Source organism: Rhinichthys klamathensis, unplaced genomic scaffold (assembly GCF_029890125.1).
Source record: "Rhinichthys klamathensis goyatoka isolate OS25496 unplaced genomic scaffold, OSU_Roscu_1.1 h1tg000401l_1, whole genome shotgun sequence".
Taxonomy (NCBI): Eukaryota; Metazoa; Chordata; class Actinopteri; order Cypriniformes; family Leuciscidae; genus Rhinichthys; species Rhinichthys klamathensis.
Window position 1 is genome coordinate 1,275,625 of NW_026606902.1, and position 14,669 is coordinate 1,290,293.

Here is a 14,669-nt window from a genome sequence, read left to right on the forward strand (position 1 = left end):
GAGGAGACGCGCGCAAGTGGGCAGTTCAGTCAGTGACGTGACGACGAATGAGAAAATTAATTTCTGCGCGGTTTCGTTTCTGTGAATCCCACGGGCTGTAATAACCTGGTTGGTAATAACAAACACAATGCGGCTCTAAGTCTAAAACCATGTTACATCACTGGTTTCCTTTCATTGTGAAATATGTATTCATTCATTGCGTTTTTTTGAGGTAAGTACATGATAATAGTACAGTACCATTTATTTTCAGTATCTTGAAGTATCAAGATAAAAAATTGTGATAATTCAGTACCTTTTTTTGAGGCAAAACAATTAATAAAAAAACGAACAAAATACACCACGGCACTGCCTTGACATATAGTTCAGTACGAAGCACATTTTAAGTACCATTGTAGCCAGCTTTAAAAATATATACATATTGTTTTGGAAAGGTGCCATTGTGCTCTTTGAAGTTCCTTGGAGCACCACAGTACACAAATATGGTTACCATTTATTATGGTATATTTTATTATGCATCATGGCGGTACTATTTGTTTTTTACACTTAATTTTGTAAGGAAAAACTTACCTCTTATTTCACACATTTCTCACACACGCTATAATACTTTTAAAACTAATGACTGCAGTGATGTAATTTGTTTGCATCAGTTTTGCATTTTGAACCAAGACACTGCAGCTGAGCATATGAAATTTATGGAAAAAATATAACATTTTCTTCTACATAATTTATTGCCTAAAGAACAGCAATCGTTTAAAAATAAATTCAGTGGGTGTCTGGAGTCTCTTAAACTACAAGAATGTCTCTAAAAAGAGGAAACCGCATTGCACCCCTTCTGATCTCATTCCACTGGCTTCCAGTTGCATCCCATTCCACTACACTTTGTTCTAGCAAAACATAAAGGTCAATTAGAATTCTGTAATTTAGCAATCAGAACAATGAGTCATTAAAAACAAAAGACATGAAGACACAGCACATCCATATCCATAATATGACATTTTAATATTTGAAATAATTTCTTTAGCTACAAGTATCTTACACATTTTCTTTGAACAAAACCTTATATTACAACAAAGACTTCAGTAACCGGTTTTCACAATTTTTCACTTTTTCATTCCCTTTATGGGACTGAGAGAACTCGCACACAATCAACAAAAATGCAGCATAGTTTTGATATATTTTTTTACGGCAGCTGTTGATGTGTTAGGGTAAGCTTTGGTCGTGAAAGTGAAACACTGAAGTGTTACATTCAGCATCATGATCATTGGTGTGTGGCTGGGAGAGCTTGTTTCTCAGGCATTATAGAGCAAAACACATTTTCTTATGGATGCCAAGCAGGGGATTTTAGGGAACCCCCGCAATCTAGGTGAGTATGAGAGATGAGACCACGAGGGCAAGATTTTGCTTCAGCGCACAGGACGGTACGAAAGAAGCAGCTTCCTTACGATGGTTTCATTTGCGACATGTCCGATGAGGCGTCCGTTTCTTGGTCATCTCTGCTCGACATCGACTACGCTCATCCAACCAGGGCAAGTCAAAGTTTCTGTTGAAATACAGCCAAATAATTACTTTTATATATTGCAATTAAATCAAGATATCAAAATAAACACAATTGGCATTATGCAAAACAAAAACAATTTTTAAATTACTGCTGTTTCAGGTTGGGAAGAGGTCTTCCAAAAGCCACCACTGGCAAAAAGGGTGTCACCATAACAGACTCCACTGAGGAAATACACAAAAAATAAGCACATTAAAAGAGAGGACCAAATACTTTCAAGGCACATGGGGGGGGGGGGGGGGGGGGGGGAATCCATCCGCTGACATACCATCTTCAAGGTCCGGATAGAAGGAGAGCAGCTCTGGTTCACTTTCCTGAATGACCTCCCTCCGGTTCATCCTCTGCTGCAGGCGCTGAAACATCCTCTGCTCCCGAATACGCTGGATATCCCACCTGAACAAGAGAAATGAGATTAAAGGATAAATAGATTAACAATGCTCTTGTCTACTGGACACTACACATAAGAAAAGAAAAAAACAAACAAGCATCACCTCTTCCTCCTCTTCTCATCAAGTTCAAGCTTTGAATGTCTCTTCAGAAAGACGTTATCATCCAGACACTGCACAGAAGAAAGGTATGAGTATTTAGATGCATTACTAGGGCTGAATGATTAATTGAAAAAAATGAAAACAATATGGCTTAGTGCTATTATCAATTCACAAAAGCTGCAATGTAATTAAATGCATATATGTGCAGCAAAAGCAGTTCATTATTTGGTGTTTTCAGCATCTCACAGCGGATCGGTTCGCAGAAAATACAGCTCCGTTTTCATATGCTCTGAGTTTGGGTTGCTTATAATGTGCATTTGGGAACACAGTGCCACGAACCAAACCAAGTGAAAACATCAACACACTGGAGAGCTGCTTTATAGTGGAAAATTAAGTTTTACTTCTTATCAAATGAGACACTGACAGACACCGATTAAAATCAAGCTGCTTAACCATGTTAAACATGAAAAACGATCTATTGTATAAAGTGCTATATAAATAAACATGACTTTACTAGAGTGCCGAATTGCAGAGCTCGTGCAACATATCCATGTTGCTATGATCAGATGCTTTTCTAATGCTTTATAAAAAAAAAGCTTGCTTGCTAGCAAAAAATGTTGTTGTGTGTTTATTTTGTTATTGAGAGGAAAGCATGCAGCACATATTTACATATTAATCTAAACGTCGCTCTCAGCAGAGTGGGCGGCATCGGATGTTCACTAACAGTGTATCGCGCATGTATAACTTTGTTTAATCCCTAAGCGAAGAATGAAAACTAACTTTGCCGTGAGTATATCTCCGCCTCAAGGTTTAAAGTTTGAAAATGGGACAGCCATACCTATTTGTATTGTAATTTTACAGTTGTGCTGTAAAATATCAAAACTGCAGTAAAAACGCATTATTATATAATCTTTCTTAAATACTTCACTTTTTATTTAAAGCTCCAGTCCGTCACTTTTTTGGGTTAAAAATCATCCAAAATAAATTGAGCAAATACATAACTAGCAACTGAGCAAAACTATCTGCTTGCCGTAGCTCGATTCAAAACGGTAAGCTTGTAATAATGTTTTTAATTCCAGTGGTACTGGTGGATTTCCACGGGAGATTCGAGCATGTCTTTGCGTCATTACGTCACATCTGTGCACATAAAGAACTAGTCTCGGCTATTATAAGCTATGTTGCGTGTGAGGATGTTGGAGGTGGAGATTTATAGCCTTTTCTCACAGCACTTGATATAATTAAACTTATTAATTTGATGGCGGATCCAGAAAGGTTTCAAACGACAATCACCAGTGTTCACCCGTTGTAAAATGCAAAAGACTTTGGACTGAGAGTTTGGAAAAACAGACTGCAACCGGGCCCATGCGAAAACAAGGATAAATATCTGAAGGGCTTTAAATTTAGTCACGCAATGCTGATGTTGTTACATTTATTCATTTAGCTGACGCTTTTATCCAAAGCGACTTACAATTAAAAATGTTAACATTAACAATTTGAGAACAAAGTATAATTTGCACGGTTTGACGTGATATGAAAAACGATCGTTAGATTTAATCAGCGCGATTTACTGGAATGCTTTTTTTCCCTTAGTTGGTCAGAACAAAAGTGGATGTTACTTACTTGTTCAGATGATATTTTAGGGATAAAATTCTTATGTTGGTCATACTTCCAAAAAGTAGAATCTGTGATTCTGAATGGCAGTATCCACACCGCGCGGTGACTGACAGCTGCACATTCTCCTCAAAACATTGGATTCATCCGCACTGTGCCGTGCCGAGGTACAACTCACGTAAAGTTGATCATTCCGCGAATGACTGCAATTGCATATTTCGAACAGAGATGGCGACAAAGAGGAAAAACTGCGGACTGCAGTTTTAACATTGAAATAGCAATATTGCAATAGTATTACTTCTTATTTTGTTTTCTTTTGATATGCAGTATATATATATATATATAATTTTTATCGAATCGTAGTGATGATGATGATGATAAAAATAAATCTTTATTATTTTATAGTTATATCGATAGATCATTTTTTTTAAATCTGGCCAAATTGTGCAGCCCTATAAACAAGTATTTAGATTCCCCCCTCCCCAATTTGTGCGGCCCACCGCATCACTGAATGAAACATTGCATATTGGGGTGCTCACAGTTCTTACTAACCTCAGGGATGTCTGACGACTCTTTCTGTCCTAAAGGCTCTAAGATACTATCCCGCCAGGATGGAACTACATACAGAGAATAATGATAAATTTGAACATCTTTAATATACTTTAATTTTCAATATATAACTCAAATCATTAACAGAGAGATTACATAAATTTCTCTCCACCTGCAACTGTGTCCTCATGTACAGGTGAGGTTTCTCGCCACGGCGATGGTGGCGGCTGGTGCCAGCAGCAGAGGTACATCTCTGTGGTAGCCAGATAGGGCAGGTCCTCCGAATGAGACAATTCAGGCCCCATCTCTTCCTGGGGTTCCTCCTTCAGATCTGGGCCCTCCTGTGGTGGTGGTTGTGGTGACCTGGGCTGCCCAAGTTGTGACCTATCCATCCGAGAGTCTTGGAAAAGAAACCTCCTTCAAGAGGGGGAAAAATTAGGATGCATTTAGTTGTATCAATTAAATGCTAAGAACTTCATTAGGTACAGCACATTAGTTTGAACAAATGTTAAAGGAAAAGTTCACCCAAAAATGAAAATTCTGTCATCATTTACTCACCCTCATGTAAAATAAGATATTTTGAGTAATATCTCAGTGTTTTTTTGTCCATACAATTGAAGTCAATGGTACCCAAAACTGTTTGGTTACCAATATTCCTCAAAATATCTTCTTTTGTGTTCTGCAGAAGAAAGAAAGTCATACAGGTTTGGAACTTATTAAAATATTTCAACAAAAACAATTCATGATCATACCTTTTCAGGTTTTTTCCTCCTCTTCCAAAGTGCATTTGCTTTGGGGTTTGGACCCGCCCCTCAGAATGCTGGACGTCGTCTGAGGCAGTGGCCTCGGCCTCAGGTTCCCTACGACGAGGAGTCTGAGAAGGACGAGATTCTGCTCCATCTTTTTTCACCATCTGCAGCCGGCACTCCATGCGTTCGATTCGTGCCATTAGCTACAAACACACACCTGTGTTAGGCTGTGTATTAAGCATTGGGTTTAGGTGAACAAGTGAAACAAGTGTTACAAAATAAGAAAAGTGGGAAACTATGAACATGCCCACTTTAACATTTAAATATGCACATGATTTAAGCTTTTGTTTCATAAAAGGAGAAGAAAAAGTGCAATACTATTAGCATACCATCTCTTTTTCAGCTTTAAGGTCATCAATCTCTTTGCTCTTGTTGTGCAGTTGCTTCTGCTGCTGTTCAATCAATTCCAGTTGCAGCAGCAGGATCTGTCGGATGCAGCTGGTCTGCGTGTCCACAAGGCCTGAGCCTTTCCTCACATTCCTACGCTTCCCTTCGGGACTGTTCTCTGGTGAGGGGACCCCCACGAGCCCTCCATCTCTCCGCTGATTGCTGCCATTTGATTCCATAGGATCCATATTCCCTACGTGGTTGTGTTTGGCCTGACAAAACAGTGATTTGCTCTTGACCGGGGAACCTTCGGCCCCCATCTGCTTGGTTGACGGGAGTGTCAAGGCCTCTGGCTTCTCCCAGTTCTCCTCCTGCCTGAGGTTCCCTGCTGGAGATTGGTCAGGGCAGCTCAACACGATCTGATGACTGATCTTTGCTTGGCTGTGTAGGTGATGCTTTTGATTTACACTGTTGTGGATTGTACTCAGCACGTTTGTGGCGATGTTGCGGCTTTCCTTGTTCAGGCCAGCCAAGGATTCATGGGCTCTAGCTGGTTTCTTACTGAGGCTTGTGTCCAGTCTGTGTCCTCCACTTGTGAACACAGTGGATTGCATAGTCTTTTCGACTTGCTCCAGTTGGATATATTTCACCAACACCCACCTCTACAGATGAGGAGGATTTGTGACAGGCTTGATATGTGTCTTTGAGGCCCCTTTTCTATAGCCATTCTAGGGGGAAAAAACAAAATAAGGTATTTTATTGCAGAATCTGACCATGCATTTTACTCAAGGTAGGACATCTTATCTTATATTGGATAAGACAAATAGGCTGCAAAGCAAAAATGGAAAGATAGGGATACAATGAGTGATAAAGGGCTGACGTATTGCTTGAATGTGATTTAATGGTTCTGATAGCTTGACATCCAAGAGTAGGAATGTCATTTAAAGAAACATTATGTCTGTTCATATTTCCAAAAACATAAATGCATATGGTTAGGATAAGCTATTCTTCTGCACCATCTCTTAAATGTGCATTGGTGTCTATAAATGCATCCCATGCATTATGTTTACTGTTTCAGGGAGGGCATTTTTTCCAGAGTCATGCATGAGCAATTATTTGGGCACAGGCACTGTCCACCATTTTAGATCTAACGTTACAGCAAAAAAAAATAAAAAATACAATCAATTTCAGCAGTTCCCTTCGTCTGCTCTTGAGGGACAATGACGCCATTTTAAATCATGCAACCATGCCTCATATTTAAATATAGGAAGGATATCGCAACCACCGACCAAATAGTTCCTTATCATTTTGCATCGATGATATTTAAATTGTCCCGACCCCGCCCGAACTCACCTATCGCTTTCCTTTAGCCCACTTTCCGATTTTGTTTGAATGTACGCACGCAGCGCATGCGCGGTGCGTTTGGAATCTGATTGGACGCCGGAGAACAACATTTCGTGGCGCGCGCGTCGGGCTGGGTTTGAGATTGAGCGGGGTTTGCATTATGACATCATGCAGAGATGCGCACTGCAGATTTACATGCCAGTTGTGCCAAATATGAGTGAAAGTATGAACCGAGAGATGAATGCATTCACAGACAAAATATAACAAATGTTTGTTTATAAGCTCAATGTTAAAAATTCAAACAGTTTTAAAAAATAAATAAATATACAGTACTCGCCTACTACCTGATTAAATGAATACTGATGAGTTCTGGTGGTTGATTAGCTGACAATACATTCTGGCAAACAGTCATGCTAAATACACTGTTGGGTGTTAAGTTACATTGTGTATACATGCAGTTATAATATGAATCTCATGCACACTTTTGTTAAACTTACAAATATTGTAAAAAATACTGAAATATTCAATACAGACAAAATCTGGGTGTGATAAGAATACAGTGAAAATATTTTTTAAACAAAAAACAACAACCTTGCAAGCCTAAATGAATCATTAAAATGTATGTAATAAATACATGTAGCTAATTAAAACAACATTCTCTTAAAATAAGTATTTTCTTATAATATTTAATCAATGTTCTTCTCTGGATGCTAATGGATGTTTAGGGTGTTTTGTTTGTTTGTTTGTTTAATACTTTTTTTTTCTTTCAGGTCAGTCAGTTTATCAATACAAAATGTGTCCATTCTGTAAATGTGAACAGATAATGTTGTGCCTCTTCAGATGTCACATCTGCGGTTGTTCTATTGTTTGGTCAGCTGCTGGGGGGGGGGGGGAGGAAATCACACATTCATAAATGTACATATTTTAACTCACTTAATAACAATAACTAGACTTGAGCAGATCACAACACAAACCTGAAGCTTGTATGTAGATGACCTGCAATATAGACAGATATACAATTATGAAGCATGGCCAGCAGAGATTATGCCTTATAAATATAATCTTATGTATTAGTGAAACAGTGTCAGTGATTCTGTACCTGCTCAGGCTGTGTATTTCTCTTCCTCCATATTTTAAAGGCAGCCAGAGCTCCAAACACACACAGCAAAAGTAGTACAGAGGGAACCACAATAACAGGATCAGGACCAGGTTCTGCAATCGATCAATCAATCAATCAATCAATCAATCAATATTTGTGTGTGTGTGTGTCCTATCGATTTAATACCTATGCTGATGTCAAGTTTGTTCTCCAGGCCAAGGTGAGTCACAGTACATGTGTAGGTGTGCCTTTCTCTTTGCTCTTTGACACTGAGTTCCACACTCTTCCTCATCTGGTATGTTCCATCAGCATTGGGCAGCAGTTCTCCTCCCGTGATCCTCTCCTCATTAACTGGCTGGTCGTCTTGAAGCAGGGTCAGATTAATGTGACGTGGGTAAAAACCAGTTGCCAGGCAGGTCATTTGAACTACGCCTGTCTCACTACAAAAGCGTTTAATCACTCTCACTCTGGGCTTTACTGTCAGGGAAAGAGTGAACACATTAAGCAGGAAACACATAGTTCATGTTTTCCAATCCAAATCAATTAAGACTGCATTTGTGAAAGTTAAATTAACTGCCACCTCTTGCCATCACATGCTTCTTCTCCTTTTTTAGATATTTTCTAAGCTGGCTAATGCACAAAGGGCGGTAAAAGTAGGCATACAGCCATGCATCATACTCCAGCTGTGCTCTACTCTTTATGGCAGGCCATTTCCAGTGAGTGTGTTGGTCTCCCTGAACGTTATAGCGTCGTTCAAAGCCACTCTCACCATTAAAGGCCTCCAGAGTCATCATTTGGCCGGGCTCATCGTTGAGAAGTTCACATCCAACCAGCCTCTGCTGCACATGAAGGCCTTGGAAAGAAATAGTCTCAGATGCACTAAGAAAGGATTGAATTCACAATTCTGGCAACGCTTGTTATGACATTAGCACAAAGTTCAGTGCAAAAAAGCTTTACTTAATTTTTTCTGACAACACTATATTTACTGATAGAACAATAAGGTTATCTACCAATCAAAAGTTTAAGGTGAAAAATATTTTTTAATGGTTTTGAAAGAAGTCTCTTATGCTAACAAAGGCTGAATTGAGATGATCAAAAACAGTAATATTTAGAGAAATGATTACAATTTAAAATACATTTTATATATATAAAATCAATGTTGAAAAAGGTTGTACTGCTCAATATTTTTGTGGAAACCGTGATACAGTTTGTCAGGATTCCACCACATTATTTGACCACTTCCACTTTTAATCCGTTTAATACAAGTAAGAATAAAAGTAGGCCTATTAATTAGCCAAATTAATTAGACTAAAATCCTACTGACTTCAAACTTTTGAATGGTAGTGTATGAACATAATGGACAGATCTTAATGAAAATACTTATTTTCCAAGCACTCTCAAGAGAATGGAACACAAGACTATGAGAGAATAATTACCTCTTGTATAATTGAAGTAATCAATTAAGTGGTATGCTTTGGTTTTCATGCCCTCGTGTATGCCTTTACAGACTGTTGATATAGTCATTTGCTCCGTGACATTAACAGAATCTTGCGCTGATGCCGGGACAAAACTTCTCTCATCTGCGTTATAGTGGCCGATGACAATATCATCCAGCATAATAACTGCAGTGAACTCTGGGAACGGGACTGAACTGTCTCCAGTCAAAAATGTAGCAAAGACCCATAGCGAATGTGACCCTGTGAGAGAGTAGAGTTAGGGGTAACACTTTATTTTACAGTGTCCTTGTTACATATGTTCCATGTACTTACCATAGTAACAACAGTAAATTATGCATAATTACATGCAACTAACCCTCAACCAAATCCTAATCCTACCCTAACCCTACAGTAAGTACATGTAGTTGCTTAATATTACGCAGTACTTAAATATATAATTACGCTGTAATAATGACACCTTAAAATAAAGTGTAACCGAGTTAGGGTACCTATTAGATCAGAGATGATGGTTACACTGTAAGGTTACCTTGTTACAGTGTAATTAATTATACATTTAAGTACTGAGTAGGCTTATAATAATTAATTACAAGCAGGCCTATTTACTAAAGCGTTAGTTTGGTTTAGGGTTATAGTAGGGAGGTTAAGCCCAAAAAATAGGCCTTTGACTTCAAGTCATGATGCAAAGGTCTCCTTTGGTATGGAAGTACCTTAGGGTCATACAAATAAATTTATCCTAAGACACAAGTGAGATCACACTTTGTATCAGAAATAAACATGTTTTTTCAAAAATGGCCGCCAATGCGCCGAAAATACTCTAGAGCCCATATCTTTGCTTCTGTTATCGCTATAATGACAAATTTGGTGTCAAAGTGTACATTCTTGGGGTCAAGGAATCCAATAAAATTGGTTTCAAGTTTAAAAAAATAATAATTTTCCCCATACCATGACAATTGGGGGTAAATATGCACATTTCACATAAAAATTGTCATCAGAGTGACTTTACTTATCTTTTCGTTCAAAAACTTTAATTTTGTATTTAAGCAGTGCAGCTACTTCTGTACATTACATTTGTCCTAAGTAGCATGAGATTTCGACCAGTCAGGAGTAGCCTATAGCATATCAGTTCCTGCAACAACACATCCCATCTGCACCAGGAGCTGTGACAGCTGTTGAAGGTCAGAGGTGACAGGTTAACACTTTGAGGTTCGTATGACTTTCTCATTAAATAATTTTTTTTTTTTAATGTTAGATAACTAATAAATAGCTAGCTAGTTGACTATGGAAAAAAAAACCTTAGAGGGAAAACCTCTTTTCTCGAGAATACTGAAGCCAAAAATTATCCTTATAATTTGTATTAATTTAAAACACACTTGCTGCAGCTAGCAGACCTAGGCGAGGCAGCTCGCGCGCCTATTGGATGCTATGCGGCAACTGCTGCAACCTATCGAGGCACTGCTCGTGACGTAAGCACCAATGAGTGGGCGAATGGGCGTGGCTTATGCCTATATAAGCCAGAGCTCGATAAGATGCTCCTTGGTTTTCATCGACTGAAGCGAAACCAGATGGTAGCACAAGCACGGCAGGGTTACGCAACACTCATTCCCTCTTCTAGAGAGAACCGAGGTTACGTTAGTAACCGTGACGTTCTCTTACGAGAGTACTCTCGTGTTGCGTAAGCTAGCTTACGCTACGGGAATCCAATTTAAAACGCCGTGCGTGCTAAATCTACCACAACACTGACCCAAGGGCGAGCGCCCTGAGTTCATATGATATGGGGATATAAAAAGCCGACATTGGGAATGGGCTTAATAAGAATGATATAAGGTAAACGTGGTTACCTTAAATGCATAGAGGGTGCTTAACACGGTATAACAGTCAGGGGAGGCAATAGCCTGCCTGAACTGAAAACTTTGCAGTCCGCGGAACCGAGTCCGGCAGAACTGAGCGGATAAACTAAACTGACAACAGTCTAGCTTGGAGCGCGGGAACTTCCAGGTTATAGAACCCTATAAATGTAGACAGAGAGGCCCAGCCTGCCGCCATACAGATATCGTGAAGGGAAATCCCACTGGACCAGGCCCATGAAGAGGCATGCCTCTAGTGGAATGAGCTCTGACGCCCAGAGGGCAACGAAGGCTCTTAGATGTATAAGCCAGTGAGATAGCGTCCACTTTCCACCTGGAAAGGCTATGTTTCGAGGCAGCTAGACCTTTAGATCGGCCACCAAACGAAACAAATAGCTGTCCTGACCGTCTGAAAGCAGCCGAACGTTCCAAGGGCCCTAACCAGGCAAAGGAGATTCACGTCAGACTCGCTGTCAGATCCGAAGAGAGAATGTCAGATTGAAGAGGCGGTGGTACCAGTACCAGTCGGTCGCCTTCCAAGGTTTCAGAGCTGCGACGCATTTCTGATTGACCCTGAGGCGAAACAGATCGGAGGCCCAAGCTTGAGACGGCACTCGTGCTTTCAGCCACCAATGCAGTGGGCGCATGCGAAGCAGACCCAGCTGGAGTACTGATGATGATGAGGCCATGAGGCCCAGCATCTTCTGAAATCTCTTGAGCGGGACTATAGTGCCGCAATGTTCAGTATGCGCTCTGGCGATAGTCGCGCTGTCATTGACAGCGAGTTCAGCTCTGTGCCCAGAAAGGATATTTCCTGGCTCTTCGCCCAATTGACTGTGAGACCAAGATTCTCGAGGTGTTCGAGTAATATGGTCCTGTGTTCTATGAGCTCTGAATGAGATCGAGCTAGAATCAGCCAATCGTCCAAATAGTTCAAAGCTGGCATTCCCTGAAGTTTCAGGGGCGCGAGAGCCGCGTCCATGTACATCATAATATACAGGATGCCAGGGACAGGCCGAACGGTAGGACTGTGTATTGATATGCCTGGCCCTCGAAGGTGAATCTCAAAAATCGCCTGTGACGAGAGAATGTCAGACTCGCTGTCAGATCCACAGAGACTTGTGCTCTGAAAGGAGTGGCAAGTACTTTGGGGACATAATCATGTCTTGGTTTGAGGATGACCTTGGAGTCATTAGGCCCAAACTCAAGGCACGACGCACTAACAGAAAGTGCGTGTAAGTCACCCACCAGCTTGACTGAGGCGATAGCCACCAGAAAGGCGGTTTTCAATGAGAGATACTTAAGGTCCACAGACTGTAGAGGTTCGAAAGGGGCACCCTTCATGGCCTCCAGGACCAAGGAAAGGTCCGAGGGGGGGCGAGGAGGGTTCATCCTTCTAGCTCCCCTGAGGAAGCGGACTACAAGGTCGTTCCTACCCAGTGACTGGCCATGCGAATGTTTGACAAACGCAGCAATAGCCGCCACATATACCTTGAGCATGGATGGGGATCTACCCTTATCCAAGAGCTCCTGTAGGAAGGAGAGAACCTCCGACACCCCACAATCTTGTGGATCCAGGTTGCGAGCTGAGCACCAACCTGAGAACACTGACCACTTGGAACCATAAAGCCATCTAGTAGAGGGCGCTCTAGCTTGCGTAATCGTGTTTAACACTCCGTCGGGGAGACTGATGGGTACCCGTTGATGGCCCACACATGCAGAGCCCAAAGCTCGGGTCGTGGGTGCCAAATCGTACCCCCGGCCTGTGAGAGGAGATCTCTCCTCAATGGGACAGGCCACGGAGGCAAGCTCTGAAGCTGCATCAGCTCCAGAAACCAAACTTGGTTCGGCCAGAACGGAGCTACTAGAAGTACACAGGAACCGTTCTCCCTTATAGGCTTGATTACCTGTGGTAACAGCATGATCAGAGGGAAAGCATAGAGAGGGCGGCTGGGCCAGTGATGGGCAGCCCAGCCGCCAGTGATGGGCTGGGCCAGTGATGGGCTGGGCCAGTGATGGGTGCTGAACCCATACAAGGATGCGTTCTGCCAGTGCATGAAGGTTCCGTGATCTCAGACTGCCCTGGCGATTTATGTAGGAAACCACCGACATGTTGTCCGTGCGGACAAGGACATGGTGGCCCTTTAGAAGGGGAAGGAAGAACCGCAAGGCGTTCTCGACCGCCTTCATCTCTAGACAGTTTATGTGCAAGCTCTTTTCTTGGCTTGACCACAGGCCAAAAGTCGGTCTGCCCTCATAGAGGGCGCCCCAGCCCGAATTGGAGGCGTCTGTCGAAACCACTATCAGTTTAGAGATTACTCCCAGGTTTACACCTGTCTGATACCAGTCGACCGCCTTCCAGGGCTCCAGAGCTGTGACACAGTTCTGAGTTACCTTGAGACGTAAACGACCGGATGCCCATGCTCGACGCAGGACCCACGTCTTCAGCCAGTGCTGTAAAGGGCGCATGCGAAGCAGACCTAAACGAAGAAATTATTAAGTTGTGAATGGACTGTGTGTTTGGCATGCGTTTTTTAATAAAAAATTGCATACTTCACCTCCAATTGTCATGTTAAGGACAACATTATTGTTTTTTAGTCTTGGAACCTATTTTATTGGACTCCTTGACCACAAAAATGTACCCGTTGATACCAAATTTGTCATTATAGCTATGACAGAAGCAAAGATATGGGCCTCTCAAGTATGGTCGGCGGCCATTTTTAAAAAATGTGTGTATATAAGATACAAAATGTGATCTCACTTGTGTCTTAGGATAAATTTATTTCTATGGCCCTAAGGTACTTCCATACCAAAGGGGACCTTTGCATCATGACTTGAAGTCAAAAGTCACTTAACCTCCCTACTATTAGTTGCATTTAATTATGCATAATTTGTAGTTATACTTTAGTCACTACATGTAACGTGTAACAAGGACAATGTAAAAAAAATTGAAGGTGAGAGTGCAGAGCATTCAAATTAGAAGCTTCAGATGACAATTATTAGACAATAAGGAACTAGAAAACGTGCTTCTAGGGTTAGTGCTGTAAAACTGTACGAGTGATCTTGCTTACCCGATTCAGAAAACACAGGGGCTGACAGTATACACGCTGCAAAGATTAAATAAAACATGCTTTTTACAAGGTGTTAAAAAAGGTTAAATATTTCCTTATTACAAAATTAGAAGAATTAGACATAGTATCTAAGTTTCGGTCTGACTCTAAAGGCAACATTCGGTTAAATCTATGCTATAATTCAGCACCGTCCCGTACTGACACTTCCTCATTGTTGTGCACGAGGTTAGTTCATTCACTGGAGGTGTGGTTTCAACACACTAAAAAAAAAAAAAACTCCGGCCACTAGGGGACGCAAAGCAAGTGCCTCGAAACTGAATGTGGAACCTTGGAAGGTAGACTTAAAATATTGACAGTGTAATATGGTTAAAAAGGAGACAGTTAACAGTGCATTAACTGTCTAGGATTGCGGTGTTGTCTTTTACTGTTGTAACAATTATTTTTTAGGAGAGGTTGCTTCTCGATTGGGCAGTCAATTTAGCACTCTTGAATTAATTGCTGGTTTACTTTTACAG

At 41.1% G+C, this 14,669-nt stretch overlaps 2 protein-coding genes across 4 annotated transcripts; both read right to left on the reverse strand.

The window, feature by feature from the left end:
- Positions 1-974: 974 nt before the first annotated feature.
- msl1a (MSL complex subunit 1a) lies at positions 975-6,813 on the reverse strand. The gene is made up of 9 exons (XM_056234624.1): positions 6,693-6,813; positions 5,342-6,067; positions 4,956-5,155; positions 4,376-4,620; positions 4,207-4,271; positions 2,047-2,114; positions 1,824-1,948; positions 1,647-1,719; positions 975-1,540 (listed from the first exon to the last, which is right to left on the reverse strand). The coding sequence occupies exons 2-9, from the start codon at positions 5,951-5,953 to the stop codon at positions 1,450-1,452; spliced, it is 1,479 nt and encodes a 492-aa protein (XP_056090599.1). The 5' UTR covers positions 5,954-6,067; positions 6,693-6,813; the 3' UTR covers positions 975-1,449.
- Positions 6,814-7,431: 618 nt separating this feature from the next.
- LOC130070283 (major histocompatibility complex class I-related gene protein) lies at positions 7,432-14,390 on the reverse strand. 3 transcript variants are annotated; one of them, XM_056234627.1, is made up of 7 exons: positions 14,155-14,390; positions 9,219-9,479; positions 8,552-8,635; positions 7,969-8,259; positions 7,783-7,895; positions 7,658-7,679; positions 7,432-7,561 (listed from the first exon to the last, which is right to left on the reverse strand). In XM_056234627.1, exons 1-7 carry the CDS (start codon positions 14,210-14,212, stop codon positions 7,527-7,529), a joined length of 864 nt encoding a protein of 287 aa, XP_056090602.1. In that variant the 5' UTR covers positions 14,213-14,390; the 3' UTR covers positions 7,432-7,526. The 3 variants fall into 3 exon arrangements, with proteins under 3 accessions (XP_056090602.1, XP_056090601.1, XP_056090600.1); XM_056234626.1 differs by having other exon boundaries at positions 7,436-7,558; positions 8,363-8,635; positions 14,155-14,389; XM_056234625.1 differs by having other exon boundaries at positions 7,436-7,561; positions 8,363-8,635; positions 14,155-14,389.
- Between the last annotated feature and the right edge of the window lie 279 nt (positions 14,391-14,669).